Source organism: Sorex araneus, chromosome 2 (assembly GCF_027595985.1).
Source record: "Sorex araneus isolate mSorAra2 chromosome 2, mSorAra2.pri, whole genome shotgun sequence".
NCBI classification, from domain to species: domain Eukaryota; kingdom Metazoa; phylum Chordata; class Mammalia; order Eulipotyphla; family Soricidae; genus Sorex; species Sorex araneus.
This window is the reverse complement of record NC_073303.1, coordinates 345,021,832-345,045,475: the sequence shown is the minus strand read 5'-3', so window position 1 is coordinate 345,045,475 and position 23,644 is coordinate 345,021,832. Positions and strand designations below refer to the sequence as shown.

The window sequence follows — 23,644 nt, the reverse complement described above, 5'->3', positions numbered from 1 at the left end:
GGCTTTAGGAGGACACAATAAATTTTTAGATGCTATCTATTATCTTTTCTCTGTATTAGGTTTTCTTCAGTCCCAAGTTTATGGTTCTTAATAACTATATGGAGACAGCTATCTTTGAAATGTTTTGAGTTTTATTAGTAACTACTATTATAAACATTTCATAGTGCAATTATTAGGGTAGCAAGAAAATGATCTTGTTTAGAAGTAAATATATTACAAGGCCAATTAAGTATTTTCCTAATAAAATAAAAAATGAATTATCAAGTATCCCTCACTGAAACTTGCCATATTTCTTCAACTCAAACTTATTTTTTTCAGACCCTCTGTTCATTATTGATAATATACTTTAATTGATCAGTAGGTAAGTTGAAAATTCCATAAATACTCTTAACACTATATGGTTTTATAAGGACAATCATTAAACCTCTTTATCATTAGAATATATTACTTGACAAAATAGTCTATTTGGTTTTGAGCATTTGGAATTTTAAAGTGGGTAAGACTTTGCTTACCCACTTTAAATCAGAAATTCCCTTACAATTTTTTTCTTTACAAGATGAACATTTAGCCAAAGGCATGGAGGTTATTTCCAATTATAGAGTGGATGGTTATAGCAGTGAGAAGAAATGAACTTTACAATCAGTCAGCTTTATGAGCTGAAGAGGTAACACAAAGGTAAAGGAGTGAGTCTTGCAAGTGGCTAACCCTTGTTCAATCCCTAGCATGGACATGATTATCCTTGTACCTTGTACATTAGGTTTTACTCCTGATTACAGAGATAGAAATAGCCTCTGAGCACTGCAGGGTGTGGCCTCAAATCCTTCCACCCCCCACCCCAAAATAAACTCAATCAACTTGAATTTGTCACTTCCTTTTCTTATTATGTGAATTTCATAAAACTGTGTGAACCTCTTATCTAATTTGTCATTTATTATCATGTAAATTTCATCAAAATTTTTACTTAATATTAAATTTTCTCATGTTTAAAGTAGGCACAATAATAACAACTTTAGGGCAAACTCTGTAGCTGGTACACGGCGAGTGCTTAAGAACAGATGGGCTTCCCTAAATGGCCTGCTATGGCTTGCTGAGCAACAATAAATGATAAATGTATATGAAATGTTTGAACTTTAATTTGCCTCCCTGAATCATCAATCCATTTGATCTAGTTTCCCCTCCGGAGCCCTGTAATCTTTTTGCCCTGCATTTGATAATTAATTTTTTAAGCATTGGGCAGCAGTTATCATTATTTTTAGTGTCTTTGTCACCAGGTGAAGATTTTATACAAAAATTCCTCTCTTGATGGAATTTAAAGTTTAGAGCAGGCAGTACCTTCCCTTTGACCTTTTGACTTTGTAGATACTCAATTCTGCAATCATTTCAATTGTGTCCACCACAGATCAGGGCAGCACCAGAGCTTCAATGCATGAAAGTTGCTTTTGTTTTCTTCATTATCATCAGACATGGGTTTGAAACCCTTACCCATTGTAAAGCCCTATTCCATGTCTGCTTGATAGCTCCTTAAAATGATAGGTACAGAAGTCAAATGCAACAGCCAACTTCGATGTTTGTTTAAAATATATAGAAAGAAATCATTATCATCTTTTATGGATATTTACTAATGTAATTTCTAAATTATAACTAGCTCTTCTGATTTTTCTTAAGCCTAAAATTTCTAGTTTCAAAACTACCCCATATTATATTAAGACCTTTTCTATTTTTTATTGGAAGTTTATTAGGAGGCAAAGTTGGATTTAATATTTATCTGGTCAATTTGCTTCTTTTATTTTTTGCTCAGGCTTCTAAATTGATGTCTTTGCTATTTTAAAAAATGTTATTACTGTGCCATGCATGCAGTAAATTGTGTTCAATCCCTGGCACCACATGGTTCCTCAAGACCCACTAGGAGTGATCTTTGAGTGCAGAGCCTGGAGTAAGCCCTGAACAACACCCAAAATAGACAAAATGTTGTTACTGGCATTTCAATGTTCATGTCCTGTGTAAATCTGAGAAACCATAAAGAAAATAAACTCTCTAGGATGGGGGACAATCAAAGACAAAAGACAAAACTATTAGGATATATCTGATTCTGAAGTCTTTTCTCCTAGATGAGAAAGTAGTGTAATTATTGATGAGCTTGGCTCAATAATCAGGAAGAGTTCCAGTACTAACAAACAATCCCTTAAAAGAAGACATTGGGGACACAGATTATTTGTATACATTCTTCAGAATAAGGATTTAAACCTTGGGTGTAAAATGACAGTTAAATTTTCTAGTTAGTTCCTGTGGCAATTTAGCCAAAGTACAACTCTCCCAGATGCAGTAAGGAGGGATGAAAAATTGATGCATAGGGATGGGAGCTCACCATCTGGTCCCCTCTAACTTATGATGAGGATTTAACCAATCCTATGTTTTGCTAAAATATCAGTAAGATGACTGGAAGATATGCCAATGTTTCCTATTTCGGTAGCTTCTTTCCCAGAGAATGAAAGAAATCCTGAATATTAAGTAGGATCTTGCTGAGCCCTAGTATTTAGTTTTCAGATAATCTGGATAAACTGGCTGATGAGACTATGGGAGTGGCCTGGAGGATTCCTAGAACATTTGAGAGTCATACAATAAGGGTAAAGTTTTGAAAGTCACATAATATATGAAAAGAAAATTGGTCATGAACAAAACTTTGATGTAGTTTGCCTTCTCGGAGACAGGAGGATACTAAGAGACAAAAATGGAGAAACAGAGTGGTCAGAAGTGTGATACCAGACTAGGTGGTGACATAGGACTTTCCAGAATGGTGATTTTTGTTGATTCATACCTTTAAAACAACTGTGGGGCATGAGAAATAAAGATGTAAATAAAAATAATCCCTACCAATAGCCTATGGCAGTTAGTTGGTCTATTCATGTATTTCCCCCCTGAATTTTTAAAATTAATTTTCCTAGAGTACACTGAAAAATCAAGTTCTAGATTCCATAGTAACTATGTACATGTTGACTGTAACTAAGACTGTGTCTGCTTTCAAATAATTCAGCAATGTTTGCTGAGTACCTGTACCTGTGTTTGCCTTGCTTTAATTTCTGGTCACTGCTTGGTTTAAAAGCCAGTAGTATTATTTTCCTTTCTACCCAGGCCCTTTTCCATTGTGTTAGATGGCCTCTCTTCTTCTGAAAGTGTGTTTTCCAAATACTTTCCTCTCATCAAAACCTGCTATTCCTATTACCCGAGGGCTTTTAAACCAACACTGAATCAGTCTCTAAGGTGAATGGGTTCAGAACTTGCCTTTGAGGAGTTTATAACAGTGACATGAACCTGTTCACAAGAGTTATACAAGACAAACCCAATGTGCTCCGAGTACAGGAAACAGAAGAGACTTTGATTCTAGGAGCAGACAATTTATCTGTGAGAGGTCGAGGTCAGTAAGATTGATGTGGGCAGGTAGGTTAGGGAAGAGCCCCACCCCTCCACATCACGGCAGTGAACTTCCTGGGAAGTAATAAAGTCACCAATCCTAAATCTGAGCCATGTTGTGAATACAGAAAGCCAGACCTTTTCACTTAACCCAAGTCTTTTCAATTTTAATCCATGAAACCAAATAAACTGGTAATTAAGCCATTGTACAGAAGACTTTCTTTTTTAAATTAAAGGTGATTTGCAGTTCTTTAATTAATGTAGGCAATTACTCAGGTTATAAATTTGTGTATATGCCTGTATGGCTACTATTTTTGTTTATTTGCTTATACTTTCTGAGTCACTCAGTTGCTTTTAGTTTCACCCTTTTTTGTTCCTGCTTTTGCTGCTTGTGGTAATGAGTACAAGCTGAACCTGCTAAATCACATGAATTCGCTAAAATTTCTTATTAATTGTTCTTGTTCTAGTCTCTTTGTCTCTTTTATGGACCAGATAACCTTAAGGTTCCCTCAGTTCCATTAAATGCTAAATAAGCTTCTTCCTGACTTCAGACCTCTTGACCTTTTTTTCTTCCAGCATTTACATGAGAAAACTTTCCATTGTCTAGTCTTTGTAGCTTTGAGATGGAAGTCTCCAGCTCTTGCCAGTTTTATAGCCCAGAGTGAGTTTCTGAAGCATCTGGAAGCCTTTCCTTTGAAAGGAATCATTGAAGAAAATCTCCTAGTTTCCTGGAAGGGTAGGAGTCTAATTTCCTAACTGTGACAACTGACAAACAAACCCCACAAACTTCCTTATTCACAGCCCTCAGTACTCTGGCACTAGTTCACTCCTGTGTCTAAAACACCTCCTGCCTTTTGTTGAGTTCACTCAACCTTTCTTTTTTTCTCTTAAAATTGTCTTGATTAGTCTTCTTTGCCTTCTTAACTGGATCACATGCAATTTTCCTTTGACATTGTAAGTTTCAAAACAAGAATCTCCATGGCACTCTCTTCTGCTGTTTAAAAATACTATTGAAAGATATAGTGGGTAGAATGTTCGCCTTGCACGCGGCTGACCTGGGTTCAATCCCTGGCACCCCATTTGGTCCCCTAAACCCACCAGGAGTGATCCCTCAGTGCAAGCCAGGAGTAAGGCCTGAGTACCATCTGGGTGTTTAAAAGACAAAATCAACAAAACAACAACAATAATAAAGCCCAAGCCTAAAAATATTATTGCTAGATAATACTCAACTGAAGTGATTTATAAGTTTCTGCTGTCTTTTAAATTTCCTGTTAAAATGTTCCAGACTCCTAGGAGAAGTTGCTTTATACATCTTTATGCCAGTTTCCTCTGAAATAACTTTCATTTATTTCTTTGCTGTTCTGCTGAGAGAACTAGGGTAATCCTATTATTTTCAACTACTTAGTGTATTCTCAGTGAACGGACATTTCTCCTTTGTTTTGTTTTGTTTGCTGGTGGAATCACCAAAATCACTTTCTTCCTTAAAACCAGGAAAAAATTAAAAAAGCTTGTAACTATCTCACGGTGCTTCAATAAAATTTAAAAAAAATTCTAGATTCCTCTTTCTTTTTTTTTTTTAAATTTTATTGAATCACTGTGAGATAATTATAAGCTTTCATGTTTGGGTTACAATCTCACAATGATCAAACACCCATCCCTCCAGCAGTGCACATTCCCCACCACCAATATCCTGGGTATACCCCCCCTTTCCCACCCTCCCCTTGCCTCTATGGCAGACAATATTACCCATACTCTCTCTACTTTTGGGCATTGTAGCTTGCAACACAGACACTGAGAGGTCATTATGTTTGGCCCATTATCCAACTTTGGCATGCATCTCCCATTCCAACTGGTTCCTTCAGCCATCATTTTCTTAGTGATCTCTTCTCTGTTCCATCTGCCTTCTCCCCTCTGCTCATGAAGCAGTCTTCCAGCTATGGGGCAATCCCACTGGCCCTTGTATCTACTGTCCTTGGGTGTCAGTTCATGTGATGTTATTTTATACTCCACAAATGAGTGCAGTCCCTCTTATTCTGACTCATTTCACTTAGCATGATACTCTTCATGTCTATGCATTTATAAGCAAATTTCATGACTTCATATCTCCTAACAGCTGCATAATATTCCACTCTGTAGATGTACCAAAGTTTCTTTAACCAGTCATCTGTTTTAGGACACTCGAACTGTTTCCAGATTTTGGCTATTGTGAACAGTGCTGCAATGAATATATAGGTACAGATGTCATTTCTACTGTGCTTTTTTGCATCCTCTAGATATATTCCCAGAAGTAGTATTGTGGGGGTATATTGAAGTTCAATTTTTAGTTTTTGAAGGACTGTCCATATTGTTTTCCAGAAAGGCTGGACCAGAAAATCAGACCACTTTTTGTCCTAAAGAAGCCCACTTACTGTTGACAAGTCCCATTTAATTTAAATAATCACAATGTTTACTGACAGACTCACAACACCCTCTTATTCTATCACATAGTATATGCAAGGGAAAAAAAATCTATATATTTGTGTGGCTTACTATTTTGATTTGACTGGTACTTAAAGGAACTCAAAATATTTAATAAAGTACATACGATTTTATGAAAAGATAGGGCTGGAGCAACAGCACAGTGGGTAGGGCGTTTGCCTTGCACAAGGCCGACCAGGGTTTGATTCCTCTGCCCCTTTTGTAGAGCCCGGCAAGCTACTGAGAGTATTTCGCCCGCACAGCAGAGCCTGGCAAGCTACTCATGGAGTATTGAATATGCCAAAAACAGTAACAACAAATCTTACCATGGAGATGTTACTGGTGCCCGCTATAGCAAATCAATGAGCAACAGGATGACAGTGATACAGTCATATTGTCACGATTTGATAAATAAATGCACAATTTTCCTAAGTTTCAATGATAAGTGTACAGCTGTTCCTTTCTATAGCTATACAATTGATCTTTATTTAAGATGGATGCTTTTAATTAAAAAACAATTATGAAACATGTATTTGTGGCAGGAACTGCGTGACTTCCAGGAGAAAGTGGAGGTCATGTATTAAAACTCAAATAGGTATTTACAAAATCATTGAATATGCATAATGTGTTGGATAATACGCTCAATAATATAACAATGTAAAATTCAAAGGTTTTACCCAAGATCTATTAAGTGCTGGTGCCCGTTTGGGCAAATAAATGAACAATGGGAAGACAGTGCTATTAAGTGCTAATATATATTTTCAGTTAATCTGACTAAACACTGACTCATAATATACATGGCTCCTGCTTTTTCAGTCTAAGAACCTCTAACATGCCAGTTTTGATATTGTCTAAAACAGCAGGCAGTAGCTAGTCACTGGTTCTGTGAGATTTGTACCAAGGTCACTATTCCAGATGACCAGGCGGGCCATGAAAGAAGAGGCAGCATCAAACATGGTCTAGAAAAGAGTGGCTAAAACTCCATGCCTAAAAATATCATGGACAATTTAGATATTTATTCAAAAGTAAAAAGAACAGAAGCATGAGTAAGAGTTTTTACATTGATTTAAATTTTCTTTTCTCTTTATTAGTTCTAACATTGTATTAGTGTGTTAGGAGGCGATAAAGTAAAATATGACACTTATCTGTAAATTTCCTTTATCTTATGTATGCCAATCAGTTCTACTCTTCAATAAAAACCTAATTTTGTCTACTGTCTTTGCAGGGGAAAAGGCTTATAACTCACTTCTGCTTAGCCTCATTCTTGGATAAGAAAAAAGAGAGAAAAGGAGGAGAGAAAAATACAGGAGGCGCAGGGACTGGGGATATTGGTGGAGGGAAATGTGTACTGATGAAGAGATGGGTGTTGGAACATTTATGACTGAAACCCAATCATGATCAACTTTGTGACTGTGAAAACAAAAGATAATTGAACTTAAAATCAATCAATAAATACAGTAAGAAAATAATACTTTTTTTCTTTAATACACTTTGATATGTGTTTTTTCCTGTCTCCTCCTCTAACCCAATGTCAAGTTCTTTTTCCTTATAAGTAAGAAAAATAAGCCATAGAGATATAATATCAACCAGCTGCCTAGATAGCAAGCATGTATTCATATCAAGCAATACTTTTTGTTTAATCGATGCCTTTGTTGGAGTTTGTTTGGTTTGCATAGTAAGTTATCTCTATGATCTTTCAAACTTTTATCTTCATTTAAATTTTCTAGATTCTGGTTTGTAGAACAGATCTCACCCACACTCAGACACACACATCATATCCAAATAATAACTAATATGTTTGGTTGGATCATCATAACTGACACCTCTTTCCTATGAACATATGATATAACTTTACAGGTTTTGTTCAATTTATTTCACAAATTTGACCTAGTCTTGCAGTATCCAATATGCATTATCCAGTATGCAGGGAGATAAAAATAGACTTTAGAGTTCATTAGGTTGTATTAACTATTTATTACTAATATTTGATATATGTATATATAAAACAGTAATTTTTTAATATAAGATATATAGTCAAGTAACAAATTTTACAACTCACAAATTTAACTTACCAATAGAAGAAAAATGTTCAAATGTGTATTTCATGCAAAGGATTTAGAATCTTAAGGAAAAGTGTAAACGCCTTAAGGACTAAGTAGTTATTGCTACTATTTTCATGAATATTTAATGGACACTATAGGGTGTTTCTTAAAAATGTTATACTTACTCATTTCTGCAAACAACTGTCTTCTTTCTGCCATGGTATTTCCTCTTTTCCCACTATCTTCAATCATTCTATGAGAAAAAAATGGGTACAATGTATAGTATTATCCTTGCACCAATGAGGTAAAATGCCATTTCTGTTCAACACTTGCTGAAGTTATGCCACAAAATCACAGAAAAAAAATGCTATTTAAAACCAAATTCAAAAGAATAGCTTTACTTTCACTAAATTGCTTTATATATTTTCCTAAATTGAGTATAATATTGTACTTGTTGGAGAGATTATATAATTTTCCTTTTCTAACATGAAAATGGACTGGAGCGTTTGTCTTGCATGCGGCCAACCTGAGTTTGATTCTCCGTCCCCCTCGGAGAGCCCAGCAAACTACCAAGAGTATCTCGCCTGCACGGCAGAGCCTGGCAAGCTACCCATGGCATTATTCGATATGCCAAAGCCAGTAACAACAAGTCTCACAATGGAGACATTACTGGTGCCCGCTCGAGCAAATCGATGAGCAACAGACGATAGTGCTATGACAGTGCTACAGTGCTAACATGAAAATAGCTACATTAGCAGATCACCCTGTGGTAGAATTGAGTATGATGATTAGGTGATTAATTTCACATACAATTTTTCTTCTAATTTTGGCAATGCCTATGAAGAGTGGACATTACAGAATATGTTCAACAAATTAAGAGACTGTGTCTCAGGAACTCAGTAAAGCATATGGGAAGACATTTGAACTCAAGGCTTAACAGAGCCTTCCCCAAGTTCTGCTGCCAAGCTTTCCCTGTACATCCCAACTCTCATTTACAAATAGGGCACTTTAAAAAACATTTTTTAAGACAAGTGATTAGAAACTGCAACAGTTTTCTGGTATATCATAATTTCATGCAAGGTCGTTAGATTTACAACTCTATAATCATACTCTTGTCTGCAGTGAAACTCAAAAAATACTATGAAAAGCTAGTAGTTAAAACAGATATATCTATATACCCAAAGATATAGATTAAAATTCACTCGAGGCAAAATAAAATAATGATAAAATTATGGAAATGGGACTTAATCAGGTAGAAGCCTGAGGGTTAAATATAAATGTTTTTATAGATTGGGATATGAAGTTTATTATATCTAGCTATACTCTGAAAAGCAAAAATTGCCTCTTTCACACACAGGAGCACATAAATGTATATGTATAACATTATCATTTGGTTTTCTAACCCACCTCCCAATGGCTTTTTTTCCTTACTCTTACATATGGGCAACATTGACAAAATTGATCGTTTTTTCATACGTATCTTTCATGGCCCCTATTCTTTTACAAATATGGGTCTTTGTCCTTTTAAAATTTTTTAAATCTGGGTTGCCGTCTTTATACACTCCTCTAACTTGCAGTTATCTTTCAGACCTCAGTTTAGGTTTATCCTCTCAAAACTCCAATAAATTTCTAAAAAGATTGGCTGTGCTATTTTTCTTCTGAACCGTCAGAGTCTAATAATATCTTTCTTTTTCTTCCTTCCTTCCTTCCTTCCTTCCTTCCTTCCTTCCTTCCTTCCTTCCTTCCTTCCTTCCTTCCTTCCTTCCTTCCTTCCTTCCTTCCTTCCTCTCTCTCTTTCTCTCTTTCTTTCTTTCTCTCTTTTTCTTTTCTTTCTTTCTTTCTTTCTTTCTTTCTTTCTTTCTTTCTTTCTTTCTTTCTTTCTTTCTTTCTTTCTTTCTTTCTTTCTTTCTTTCTTTCTTTCTTTCTTTCTTTCTTTCTTCCATTCTTTCTTCCTTTCTCTCTCTCTCTTTCTTTCTATTTTTTGCTTTTTGGGTCACACCTGGCAATACACAGGGGTTACTCCTGGCTCATGCATTCAGGAATTACTCCTGGCGGTGCTCGGGGGGACCATATAGGATGCTGGGAACAGAACCCGGGTTGGCTGAGCGCAAGGCAAATGCCTCACCCACTTGCTACTGTTCCAGCCCCCATCTTTCTTTCTATGTTCAATATTCACAACAATCTTTATTGAGTGCTTTCTATATTATAGGAATATTATAGGAACCAAATAATTTCTAAACAAAACTCTGGATCTACAATAGTAATCAAGTCACAATTCTTATATTTGGGGAAGGGGGTTCAGGGGGTACAAGAGCTTAATGGCAACAAAAACATAATAAAGTAATTATAGCCACAGAAGTAGAATATGAGAATATGAGAGAGGTTTTTGACTAGGAGTAAATTTACAGAAGAATTCTAAAAAGGTCATAGTCTTGTGTACATAATGATTTAACACAAGAGTAAAAGTAAAACTTGATGGTGAAAAGCCATGTTTGTTGGCCAGATGATAAAATAGCCTTATTTGTTAGTTATCTCCATTTGAATCAAGGATTATTTGTCTATTGCCAGGAAACTAAAGGACATGGAGTAATCTTGATGGTGAGTTATGTTTTATATTCACAATATAACTAGAGTCAGCTCTAAATAATAATTGGAAACGAGTAGAGTTATCAATAAACTTTCTCAAATGAGGAAATAATTTACCACTGAACGTGGCCAAGTACTTTTCTTTCATGAGATATTAAATGTGCAGTATAATTGATACAGAGATCTGGAAAAAAATGTCCTTTGCTTGATTCAAACAATCCCACTTCCTTTGTCCAGAGAGAATGGGTAGATAAAATCTGACATTCAAAAAGTACTCAAGATATAGCCCCCAATTTTTATTTCAAGACCTCAAAAGTAGAGCTGGAGCAGAAGAAATAGAGGGGATAGAGTGAAATGTTCCTACATCTGACTATATGTTGGCTAAAGATGAAAGGAAATGTTAAAAATAAATCATCAGGGATAGCAGGTTGGAAGGTTTTGACTGAAAATTCCAGGAAGATAGAAACTGGCTTCTGAACTTGAAAAAGGCTTGTCTATACTCATTTGTGACATCTCTTTTTCTAGTTCACTTTTTGTATATATCTCCGTAAGAATTTTGAGGGCAGTAATCCTAAAGATTTTCATAGTGGTTAGAAAATCCAACCAACAAATTCTACGTCCAGTTATAATTTATTAAACAAATGAATAAAAAAAAAGAAAAGAAAGGAGAGAGAAAAGAAAAATCTGAGCTAAATTTGCTTTCCATGAAATGAACTTTCAATTGTATTGCCAAAAATAGACTTGTAGGAGAATGAAATTCAAATTGTACTGATCTCAGAGATTATTTGAAGTAGAGAAGCTAATGTATATTTATTATCATCTAAAAGTATGCATTATGAAGCAAAATCATGTCTAATGAAACAGCTGAAATAAATTTAGACTACCTTTTCTTCTATTGATAATCATTTTTGATTAATTTACCCAGGAAAGTATCACCATTAGTTAAGCAATAGCACTGTCTCATTTCTAAGTAAAATGTGTAGTTTATCAGAAAAAAACCCTCCCAATATTATGAAATAATAGAAAGTACAGAATATAATTACAGCTAAAAAAGGAAATAACACATGTTCTGTTTTATCTTCAGAGTTTCCTGGGAAGCAGCATTGTTATACAAAATTGGGTACACTCCTTTGATAGTTATTGATTATAGTCATAATAGTAAAATATAGTTAATAGTTAACAGCTTATGTTGATTCAATAGAGGAACTCAGGAACAATGAATGGAAGCCCATGAATTAAAAAGGCAAGAAGCATCACTATGTGCACCTTAGTTTCCAATTTCTCTGAAAAGTGGGACTTGAGATATACAGTGCTTGACTCTATCTTCCATTATTTGGAAAGAGAGAAGAGTAAAACTTTAGGGAAAGATTTTGCTATGGGAAGGAGGAAGGTGTATGCAATAACAAAGAGAAATCTTGCCTTTAAAGTTATGATCAATATGTTTTTGTATACATTTCAGTATTAACAACAGGCACTTAAATTATATGAAAGGGGAAAACAAGTCATTAACGATGATACTAGTATCTTGAAATACACAAGCCACCAACAGGTCTTATTTGGTGGCTTCTATTGTTCCTTCATCTAGATGAGATGCTTACAAGCACAGAATTTATCAGAAGATTACATAAAATTAAATACATGTAAAAAGACAAAATAAGCAATGGACCCCCTCAGGTGTTTATTTCCTAGAACTCCTTTGAATTGTGCAGTGTAGGATAACATTGGGTTTGTCCTTTTAGCCTTGCTGCAGGGAACTTATAAGTTTACCTTAAAGCAATGTCCTTTCTGTATGGACACAGGAAGACAGTCAATATTATACTTTGTAACTTGGGAGCTGATTGACTCCAATAATATTTACTCCTGGGCATCTGCTTGCTTGACTCAGTTGCCTTTAGTTCCTAGCACCCCCAAAGCAAGGTCCCGACAAGGGACGGAATGGACCCAAGGCAAGCTGTGAGCTACCCTGGCATCGAAATGGGCCACGCCAAAGTGCAGAATACTCAACTATAGGTTGAGAACATGGTCATAGACAAATGCTGTCATGATCCAAAAGTAACGATGAGACTAAGACCCTGCTGGGGGTTAGGAAGACTAACCTGGTCTGAGGACAGTGGTCTGGAATATATAGTGAATGTCCTCAGGAAGAACCAAACTTAAAGTTTGATATATATCTTACTTTGCTTATACAGAATGACATTGCTAGGAATATTAGAAGTAAAGTTACTATAACTATTTAAGTGGATTACTAGCTGAGGAAAGAAGAAAGTGACACACCCTGGATGGGAACCCACCCTTAAATGGACCTCCTAGTAATCTGGAGTAATCGCTGTAAATGAGATTTTGTTAATCTCCTGGAGAAGTGGTCTTACCCCTCTTTGTTGATTTGTTAATGTTCAACCTACCTTTGTGTCACCACCTTATGTGATTGCTATATAAACTAAAACTGTAAGAGAAGTAGAAGGAGAAGACACAGAAGCAGAGCACAAAGTGAAAGAATCAGGGAGTCATTGGAACTAGAAGCAGGGAAAAGAAAGAGACCAAAACAAATGAGAATCAGAGTCAGAAGTAAGGTTCAGAGACAGAAGTAAGAGTCAAAATCAGAAGTGAGAGCAATAAGGTCTCCAGAGAGAGAGAGAAACAGAAGGGATCCAGAGAGAGAGAGAGAGAGAGAGAGAGAGAGAGAGAGAGAGAGAGAGAGAGAGATAGGAAGAAGAGAGATTGGGAGAGAGATTGGAAGAGATCAGAGGAGAGACTACAGAGACAGAGACAAAGTCAGAGAGACAGACAGAAGAGAGCACAGTGAACACACAGAAGCGGGGCACAAAGGAGGAGCCATCCTGAACTGGTCCATATACAGCAGCTCGAGAGCACTGAACGCGAGCGGGGGGAGAGAGGGAGAGCAAGAGAGAGAGAGAGAGAGAGAGAGAGAGAGAGAGAGAAAGAGAGAGAGAGAGAGAGAGAGAGAGAGCCGCCCTGAGAGCCCGCGAACACACATCACCCTTCCACGTGCGCGCTGGTATTTTTTACAGTGCAGGATGTTTTTTCCCCACTTATTAGAACCCATTCTTTCATTTACTTAAAAAATATTTATAAAGTAGCTGTGTTAGTCAGACACTGCTAGCTCTGTTCAAGATCCAAAGATTATTAGTACATGATTCTTGCCCTCAAGAATCTTGAGACACTGGGGCAACAGCTCAAGTGGTAACATATGCCTTGTAGAATGAGGGGTAGCCCTCAGGGCCCTCCTGTAGTACCACTGAGCCAGAACATCCCAACGATAAGACTCACACCTCTAGGGCGAACCTTCTTTGGGTGACCCTCTCCAATAGAGTAAAATAAAAGAAAGCTCACATAAGGGTAAATAAATTATTACAACTAATAATGATAATATCATATAATAAAAAATAATGAAAGTATGTAATGCTAGATATGGTAGTTTAATTCTGAGATCTAAAAGAGGCATTGAAGAAAGAATGATTCCTTAAAATGAGTTTTAAAGATGACATAGGAATTTGTCAAAAAGGAAAAGAGTGAAAACAGGGAAATCATAGGTAGAGGAAGTCATAAAAAGAATGATAATGCTTTAAAAAGAGCATATGCACATTTGGGAACTGGCCTTGTTCTGTGCTGCTGAGCACATATGAGTGTGGAGATGTGAACAGGCAGTAGAAGGCTTATTTGTCATGTCTAGGCGGTATAAAGCTTGGCTCCTGCAGACTGCATGCCACCTACGGTCTACGTGGGGAAGGGATATATACAGGTTCATGTTTGGGCAACACTACTCTAGCGAGCTAAGTGGGGGAAAGATGGAGAGAGGAAAAATGGAGGGCTGAGTACACATGCTTAAGGGAAGGTTCCAGTTCGTCTGTAACTAAGGAATGAGAAGATCTGTTCATGGGCATTCAGAGAGCTCTCAGGGCTTTCAGGAAGCTGTGGGGATTGGAGAAAAATCTCTTGCTCAGATTTTTCTTTCATACATTGGGAAACAATCTGCTGCTGTCCCTGCACTAATGTTTTTTAGGTGAGATGGTGTCCCTGCACCATTTTCCAAGAGGGTTGGGACACTGACCAGGAAGGCATCAGCTCTTTGTTCCTCTATATGAGGGAGGCCGAAACTCCAGAATACAATCGTTTGGGAAGCAAAAGGAAATAGAGAGCAGGGTCTGGGGAGACCACCCAGTGCCTAGGGACATATGTCTACTGCATCCTGGGAAGAACCAGTACTGTGCATGGGATGTGGCCCTAGCGGCCCCCAGTATCACCAGGACTGAGTAGTGAATCATCTGGTTAAACAGCTCTGAGAGTGTCCCTTGCTCCCTGAGCACTGTGCAGGAGCTCTTTCATTACCTCCCACCCGAGAATGAAAGAATAAACTCAAACAGAGAGCGCAGTGTCAGTAGGAATACGAACTGCATATTGGGATCATGAGAAGAGATTCACATTTAAATACCGCAACCTTGAGTTACCTCTTTCATGATAGGTCTTTAATCCAACATCCTGCGTAATAGGCAGCATTTCTATCACACATGACACAGAAGATTTAAAGAGAGAATCTTATAAATTCTCTGCATATTGTAAAATATTCTCTAGAACCTTGTGAGGAGGTCAGGAAGGCATTATTATCTGTAAGCTATAGGCAAACTACTGATATTCGGGCAGGAGTTACCCTGTTTTAGTGACCATTGCAAAACCTAAGTGACAACCCCCAAATAAACATTTTCTGATAGAGAAGACATCAACATAATTTTTTTTCCTTTGAATTTTCAAGTTTATAGGCCTGCTCTAGATTCTTATCACCAGTCATTGTCTTGCAGTTGCCACCATTCAATACAAATTGGGATTTTCTGAGAATGATAAACTGAAAAGGAGATAGAACCTAGAAATTAACAACAGGTTAAAAAAAAAGGAGACCACAGCCATCTCAAACATCACTAAGACATTCTTTTGCATGCTACTTACTAATGGAAACCTCCTATTTGAAAATACTGATATACTATAAATAACCACAGGGACTAAAATAATTTCCTCTGTCCAGAATTATGTAAACAGAGACACATATAAACACAACAATTCACACGTGGATTCACGCTCTCACAATTTAAAGCAGTGAAAGCCAATAGTGTTTTTCGAAATGTCTGGCTCTGTTTTGCCTCTACTCCATGTTAGCAAAGACTTTAAGACTTTCAGTCTTGTGTTAATATAGTAGGACAGTTCCCATGCTTTATTTTCCTCCACTTTGCTTCGGCTGAATGACAGAAAGATGCTGGGTTCAGCAATCACCAACTGCAACAATCCTAAAGTTAATAATTACAATGAAGGTTATTTCAAGCTCCGTCCCTCCTTTAATGTCTTTATTGGTGGCACATAAATGTCCATTTCCAGTTCTGTTAATGAAAGAGGGCGTTGATATGACTATCCCAGATTTACACTCTACTCCTAATCTTTGGCAAATAAGAAAAAAAGATAACAAGAACTCTTTCCTGAGGCGAAGTATAACTATTTTCTTTTACTTTCTAGTCCTTTATGTATACGAGACTCTGAAAGAAGGAAAATGCTGCTACTGAAATAAATAGCTCAAATGTGCTTCTGACTTTTTTTTCCACTTGGAACATCATCCTGTGCTTTGGGAACTTGGGGACTGGCAGGAGAAATGGATGTGAGCTCAACTGGATTTGGTCATCAGGCCTGGGAAGTACCCATCATAGAGGTCCTTCACTGCCCATCACTAGCTTGGAAGGACCCTAACCAAAATACAAACCTCTGGATTCTTCTATTTTTTTTTTTTTTTTTGCTTTTTGGGTCACACCCGGCGATGCACTGGGGTTACTCCTGGCTCTGCACTTAGGAATTACTCCTGGCGGTGCTCAGGGGACCATATGGGATGCTGGTATTCGAACCTGGGTCGGCTGTGTGCTAGGCAAACACCCTACCCACTGAGCTATCACTCCAGCCCCTGGATTCTTCTATTAAGCTTGGGGTTCGAGCTCAAGATACATGCTCTTATTACTTCATTTTTGGTTTTGGGGCCGCACCCAGTCAAATTAGGGTTTACTCCTAGCTCTGTGTTGGTGGGGCTCTGGGAACCATCTGGGATGCTGAGGATTCTAACCTGCACTGGCCAATATGTAAGGCAAACACCCTTCTCTCTGAACTATCTCTCTGTAGTTCAGAGAAACTACAGCCTCTGTAGTTTCCTTAAGGTTTAGGAAACGAGTCTTCAATTGCCAGTTCATGGACTAGTGCAGCTTGCAGATATAGAAAGACTGAAAACTAAGGGTTTACCACCTTGATTATAACAGCTGTCCACGGATGCACAAAGGAATTACATTCATTAGATAAACATAAGCTGGGTGAAAGGAAGGAAGATACATTTTGGTAAGAATCAAAGGTAGTTTTATTTTAGAGGCACCAATTATTAGTGAAGAGTAGTATCAATCACTGGGAGCATTTTTTTTTAAATTGATAGCACAGTAGGTAGGGCGTTTGCCTTGCATGCTACTGACCTGGGTTTGATTCCTCTGTCCCTCTTAGAGAGCCTGGCAAGTTACAGAGAGCATCCCGCTCCCATGGGTAGCTTGGCAAGCTACCCATGGCATATTCGACTTGCCAAAAACAGTAACAACAAGTCTCACAATGGAGACGTGACTGGTGCCTGCTGGAGCAAATCAATGAACAATGGGATGACAGTGCTACAGTGCTTTTTTTTTTTTTTTTTTTTTTTGCTTTTTGGGTCACACCTGGCAATGCTCAGGGCTGACTCCTGGTGCTGCACAGGGGACCATATGGGATGACTGGAATCAAACCCATGTCAGCCCCATGCAAGGCAAATACCCTACCCACTGTACTACCGCTCTGGCCCTGGAAGTATCTTTAGAGTAACTGCTGGGGAAAGGGCAAGGCTGGCAGTGGTAAATATGTGAGGACCAGTGACAACTGAGGATGGTGATGAGCTCCTCAAATGTTAGAAACCGGTGATGAGCTCCTCAAATGTTAGAAACCAGAGTGACTAGATTTTCAACTTCAGTATGCATGTGTCAAGCAGAAGCTCACATCTGGGAACTGCAAAGCGCTTCAGAACATTACCGGCACATTCCTGGTCACTGTCACTGTCCTGTTGCTCATCAATTTGTTCGAGCGGGCACCAGTAATGTCTCTCACTGAGAGACTTATTGTTACTGTTTTTGGCATATCCAATGCACACGGGTAGCTTGCCAGGCTCTGCCGTGCAGGCTCCATGCGGTAGCTTGCCGGACTCTCCGAGAGGGGCGGAGGAATCGAACACAGGGCGGCAGCATGAAAAGCGAAAGCCCAACCGCTGTGCTGTCGCTCCAGCCCTTCTGGTACTTGAAGTTATTTGAGCACATCTTTCATTCTGGTTGATTACTAAGAAATAGCAAAGAAACAAATTCTCTCTTGTCCAACTCTAATGCTGAGGAATTAAATGGGGCTGCTCTAGATTATGTTGTTATCTGGACTTCTAGAAGTATGGTTCCTTGAGGAAAACTAGGAAAATAAACAGGACAGGAATTGAACATCAAGATGGATATTGATGGTTAAGTTCAATTTAAAGCCCAATTTTAATGGACTTTAAAATTTCCTTTTTTTTTTTCCAGGCTGAGTGGTGAGTTTCTGAACTAGGAAAGAAAGTGACAGGAGTGTATAGTATTTTCGGCAATAGGGTAAGAGAATCTGTCTTTTTTCTGGGAGAGAAAATAATAGTAATAATAGTCTTCCCATGATAATATTTAAAACAATGAATATTTACACTAAAAATTTTAGTATGTACCAAAAAGAATAGTACTATGCAGGCATTTTTTCATTGTACTCATAAAAGGACATAATAATATTGGTGTTATTTTCCCATTTGGCTGATGTGGAAATTAAACTTCCAAAGGATTAAATCATTCAACTGATCAAATTAGGACTGAAGGTCAGATATATCTTATAGAGCCCACTGCGTCTCTTAGGAAGAACTGAAATGGAATCCCATGAAATCAGACTCACGGGAACTGTTCTGTTTATCCTGCGGACACATGTTGGGGTCTTTGTCAACACACACAAACTAAAATGGGCCCAAAGGATTAGTGGATGCCAGAGGGCAGTTGAGCATGTTAGAATTAATGGGTTGCACAATGTCACAATTTTACTTTGAAAGAGACTTGTAAGTATATACCTTTTGCAACTCTTCTCTCTTTATTCATCATTTTATTATTTTTTCTCTCTGATACTTTTATTTCCTGCCCTTTTCGTTATTTTCCCTAACTCTGCTACTCTATTCATTTTTATTTCTATGTTTATTAGAAATGATTCAGAATAACAAAATAGACAATTATTAAGAAAGACAAGTATAGCAGCAGACTGAGATAGTAAAGGGATTGAGGTGCTTGCCTCGTGTGTCTGACCCTAGTTTGATCCTTTGTACCATGTGGTCCCCCGAGTGCTACCCAGAGTAATTCCTTTATTAAGAAATAATTTAACTCATTAATTATTAATAAAATTATTTTAAATAATAAAATAATAGTTGTTTTATTATTCACAAAATAATAATTTGAGGTGCTGAATGTGTTAACTTAAATGTGGGGCTAATTTTACATTGTATATGGAGAAACATCACATTGTATATTTGAAATATGTTACAATTTTCTTTTGTCAATTGCAAGTCAATAAAGCTGGAAAAATGTTATGTCCTTAGAAATGTAACTTTCCCTTGGAGAATCAAAAAGTTCACCATAGTGTAATTAATTTAATTGCTTTCTTTTTAACACCAGGTTGAGATCAATGCAGTGAGAAGGTAATTCTGATTGACTGGAAAGGAACTAATGACTTGGGTTTGTTCTGGGTGCTCAGGTGTGGCTGATATGCTCCAGAGGTTACATGGAAAAACGGTTTATTGAGATAAGAAAATGGGAGGGAAAACGATGTAGTGGGAGTAAGAGAGATAGGAGGGAAAAGGCCATCATGTCTATCATGATGCATTTGCAGACTTTGAGCCAATAACAAGCATAAAACACACACACAGACACACACACAGACACACACATACATACAGACACACACACAAACCAGTGTTCCAAACAGTCAATGCAGGATGTGAAAAGATGATAGGAAAAGTCTACTCAATATGTAAAAAGTTCTCCTTTGTACAAATTCGTACATCTGTCCTTGGAAATTTATCTATGCCAGAATAATTTTTTTACAAGGTAAATATAAAATCTTTTGATTTTAGAAGGAACCATTTTGTTCTTATTTTAAATGACAATTTAAAGAATCTAAATTTTAAAACTTTATAATCCACCACTGTCATGCATGGGTGCCTTGAAAGTGATACCCATAGTTATATGTTGAATTAATATTGAACTATTTTTTCCTTTCTGCACTTGAATCCTCCCAATAGAAATCATCTCAGATGGACATAATATAAAGCAAGTTAGAAAACAGAAATGGCATTGTGAGAACTCTGATGATTGCTATTCATTAAAAGCACAGCCAAGTACACGGGGTTAATGAATGCACATGCCAAAATTAAATAGGCCACATGGAAAAGAAACAGACATAGTGTAAGAGCAGCCAAAAGTTATGGCTCTTGGATACCCAGCAGCAAACAATAGCATCGCGCACCCTCTACTCCTTCCTGCGAGACCAGGGTTGACTGGCATGAGGCGAGTGCAGAGGGAAAGAGAAGAAACAGAGGCAGCCCTTATTTCTTGTCTTGAGATCAGTTTCTATGAATGATAAGGCTCTTAGTTATGTTCCTTCCATGGAAAAGAATTTTGTCTGAAATTAAAGAACAACTAGAAGAAACTCTGTTTCTTGAGAGAGTCATGACTCTACGCTGGAGGTTGCCAAGAATTTGAGTAGGGAAGAATAGCTGGTGGGAATGTGCATTCTTTGTCAGTCTTGATTCCCGCAGGTTCTCTGAATCTTCTTGTTGAGGCAGTGGCCTGAATGTCTGGGCTATGGAGCAGGGAGACTGGAAATGGACTCATTGACAATAATAGCTGTAACAGTCAACATTTATTAAGTTCTTATTTTATGAATAAAAGTTTTATTTACACAACCATGAATGGGGTGGAGAGAATTAGGGAGAGAGGGAGGGAGGAAGGGAGGGGGTGGGGAAGAGAGGAGGAGGAGGAGGAGGAGGAGGAGGAGGAGGAGGAGGAGGAGGAGGAGGAGAAGAAGAAGAAGAAGAAGAAGAAGAAGAAGAAGAAGAAGAAGAAGAAGAAGAAGAAGAAGAAGAAGAAGAAAGGAAGGAAGGAAGAGGAGGAGGAGAAGGAGGAGGAGGAGGAGGAGGAGGAGGAAAGAGAAGAGAACGTTACATGTCTAAGACAGATCACAGATTCCCCAGAGGGGAGAGAACCAAAGGTGCATTTCATCATAGAGTACAAGAAATGAATTATACGTCAGGTTGAGATGATGCTGGCAACTTCCAGGATGGGAATATCCCAACATTTATTAAATTCTTACTATCTAGATGTAAACTCTCAACTAAGAATTTCACATGAATTACATTTTTCTTTTGTATCCTAACTCTGAGACAAATATTATCCTGTTTTGTAGTTGAGAAAAACCAAAGCTGATAAAGTAGAGAGGATAATAGATTTTCAAGTTTCTTCACATCCTAAGCTTTTTGAGTACTCTACTGCACATGACAGAATTGTTTTTACAGATATGATTAGGTAGGGATCTTGATATGGGAAAGATTATCTTGGATTAGCGAGGCAGATCCATTGTAATCATAAAAGTATCTATACTGGAAAGAGAGATTTAAGGAGAAAGCATCTACAAACCAAGAAATGCAGATGGCCTGTAGAAAATGAGAAAGGCAATGAGAAGGATTCTTCTCTAGATTTTTCTGGAAGGAAAACAGGTCTGCCCACATCCTAACTTTTAGGACAGTTAGACGGTTTCTAGATTTCCATACCTTAAAAAAACTATATGAAAACACATTTGTATTCTTTTACTTCTTTAAAGTGGTAATAATTTGGTATAGCCTCAATGAAGTAAGTATAACTGGAAAAGTTTAAGACATAGTTCTAAGGTAACAACCAGCTTCTAAAAGCTATTTATTAACTTGAGACCTACCAAGTTAATTCTAATTTTCATGATCTTAATTTTTAATATCTGTTGGTGTTATCTATATGTTATATATTAAAGGTGAAGAAAATGAGTCTTAGAAACTATAAATATCAGATTTTTAGTCTCTTGCCATAGCTTATTTGATCTACATTTACTGAACAATCTCTGAATGTCATCAGCTAACACAAACTAAGGTTTGGGTATTTTTGCCCTCAGAGATTCTTGAACGCATCTAGGTATTTTAAGGCTTAGACAAGAGTCACTATATTAACTTCTTTTTTGGAGTATTTCACTGTAGAGTGTTAAGCACTTTAGAGTGTTAATGGTAATAATGTTCTCAGATTCAAAGTTACTACTGACATGAACTCTTTAATAAATTTCAGGGACTTCCTGACTAGAATTAACCACTTCATACTCTAATACCATCTCTATTATTATTATTTATTATTTTTTTAATTAATAGTTTATTTTTAGTGAGTCAACGTGAGGGTACAGTTACAGATTTATACATTTTTGTGCTCATGTTTCTCCCTTACAAAGTTTGATAACCCATCCCTTCACCAGTGCCCATTCTCCACCACCAGTAAACCCAACATCCCTCCCCCCATCCCCAGTCCCATCTCCCCCCACCCCACACTGCCACTATGGCAGTAATACCATCTCTATTAATATATTTAACTAGTTCTTATTAATTATTACAATCAAATCAAATATAGCAGCTATTTCCTTATTATTAAAATGTCAAATCACATATATAATTATTACCATAGAAGAATCTTTGGAACCCTAACTTGACATATATTAAAAATCACCTAAATGTAGACCCGTTCTAAAACAGAGTAGTTATCTAGTCATAGAGTATAGGAATGAGTTTCATGTTATTGAGAACGTTATCATCCCCAAAGTCAATGCTACGCTGGATTACATTAACCCAGTTAAAAGACCCCTGTCCTTTATATTATATTTATAAGAAATATTATCTTATATCATCAAGGACCAAATGGCATAAAATATAAAACACTGTAGAAAATGTAGCTGTTCTGAGAACCAGGCAATAAAACTACTTTTGAAACCACACTCTCTCAAGTTAGTACTTGCAAATGAAACAAAACACATGCACACACACTACTCACTGACTCATACACCCTCTGCTTCAAACAACCCCCGCTCCCAAGCACACCCTAGAAATGTTCACGATGATGCAGAAAAAAGAAGTGTAGCAGTTGAACAAAATATTTTTAGCCAAATGGCATTAACACAACCAAGGAATCTCTTTTGAGACTGCAAAAGAATCTTGTGATGCATCAATGTGTATCCACTCTCTGACTCTGAATACTAAAAACAAGTGTTCCAGATTCCTGCCTCATTGTCTGCAGTTGTGGAAACAAGTGTCCCCAGGCCTTGTGAGAACACAGCAAAGGGTAATAAGCAGCAGACTCTGTCCCAGACTGAACAAGCAGTTCTTTTTATTATTTTTTTTCTTTTAACAAAGCCTTTTGCTGACGGGTACTCAAGCCATTTCCTGACTGTGAGGCACACAGACTAGCACCCACCGTTTCTTTGCCATTCAAGGCACCAGAGCATGGTGCATATAATAGCACCTTAGTGATTTCAGAGGCTTAATGAGCTTAAACTACTACCTGGAAATGATTAGGCACTGAGAAAAGTAACTACTGAAAAACTATTCTTTCAAAGCTCCAAGAAGTGGTTGAAAGGGATTCTGGGACTTGGCAAGTTTACTAGATGTGGCCAACACAATCCTTTTAAGCTCACTTAGTATAACATTCATTGTTGAGATGCTCCCTTTCAGCTGGGAGCTGTTAATTATTGGACTTGAAACATGAGTCAGTCCCATCCTCTGTTACAGGAGGGCATAAAGTCAGGCCCTTTCAAATGAAAGTCCGAGGCTGCATGGCATTTCAAGGGCAAACAAGAATGGCCATTCCATATAACTTTCCATGTGTCACATGCGTCCCTACCATGGTTTCTCAAAATTGTGTTGTCACATCATGAGAATAAAAAGGTGCGACAGTCAAGCAGTAAGTGCAAAGCTTATAGAAATGAGCAAAGTCAGA

The 23,644-nt window shown here is 37.4% G+C and overlaps 1 protein-coding gene across 4 annotated transcripts in view; it reads right to left on the bottom strand.

Annotated features, from left to right (window-relative positions):
* The window catches only part of DTNA (dystrobrevin alpha), a 367,610-nt gene that overhangs the window by 119,426 nt on the left and 224,540 nt on the right, over positions 1-23,644 (bottom strand). For all 4 annotated transcript variants that reach the window (XM_004606060.2, XM_055128332.1, XM_055128333.1 and 1 more), the window contains one exon: positions 8,093-8,160. In XM_004606060.2, coding sequence (XP_004606117.2) covers positions 8,093-8,159 — 67 coding nt within the window. In that variant the 5' untranslated portion in view covers position 8,160. The remainder of the gene's footprint in view (positions 1-8,092; positions 8,161-23,644) is intronic.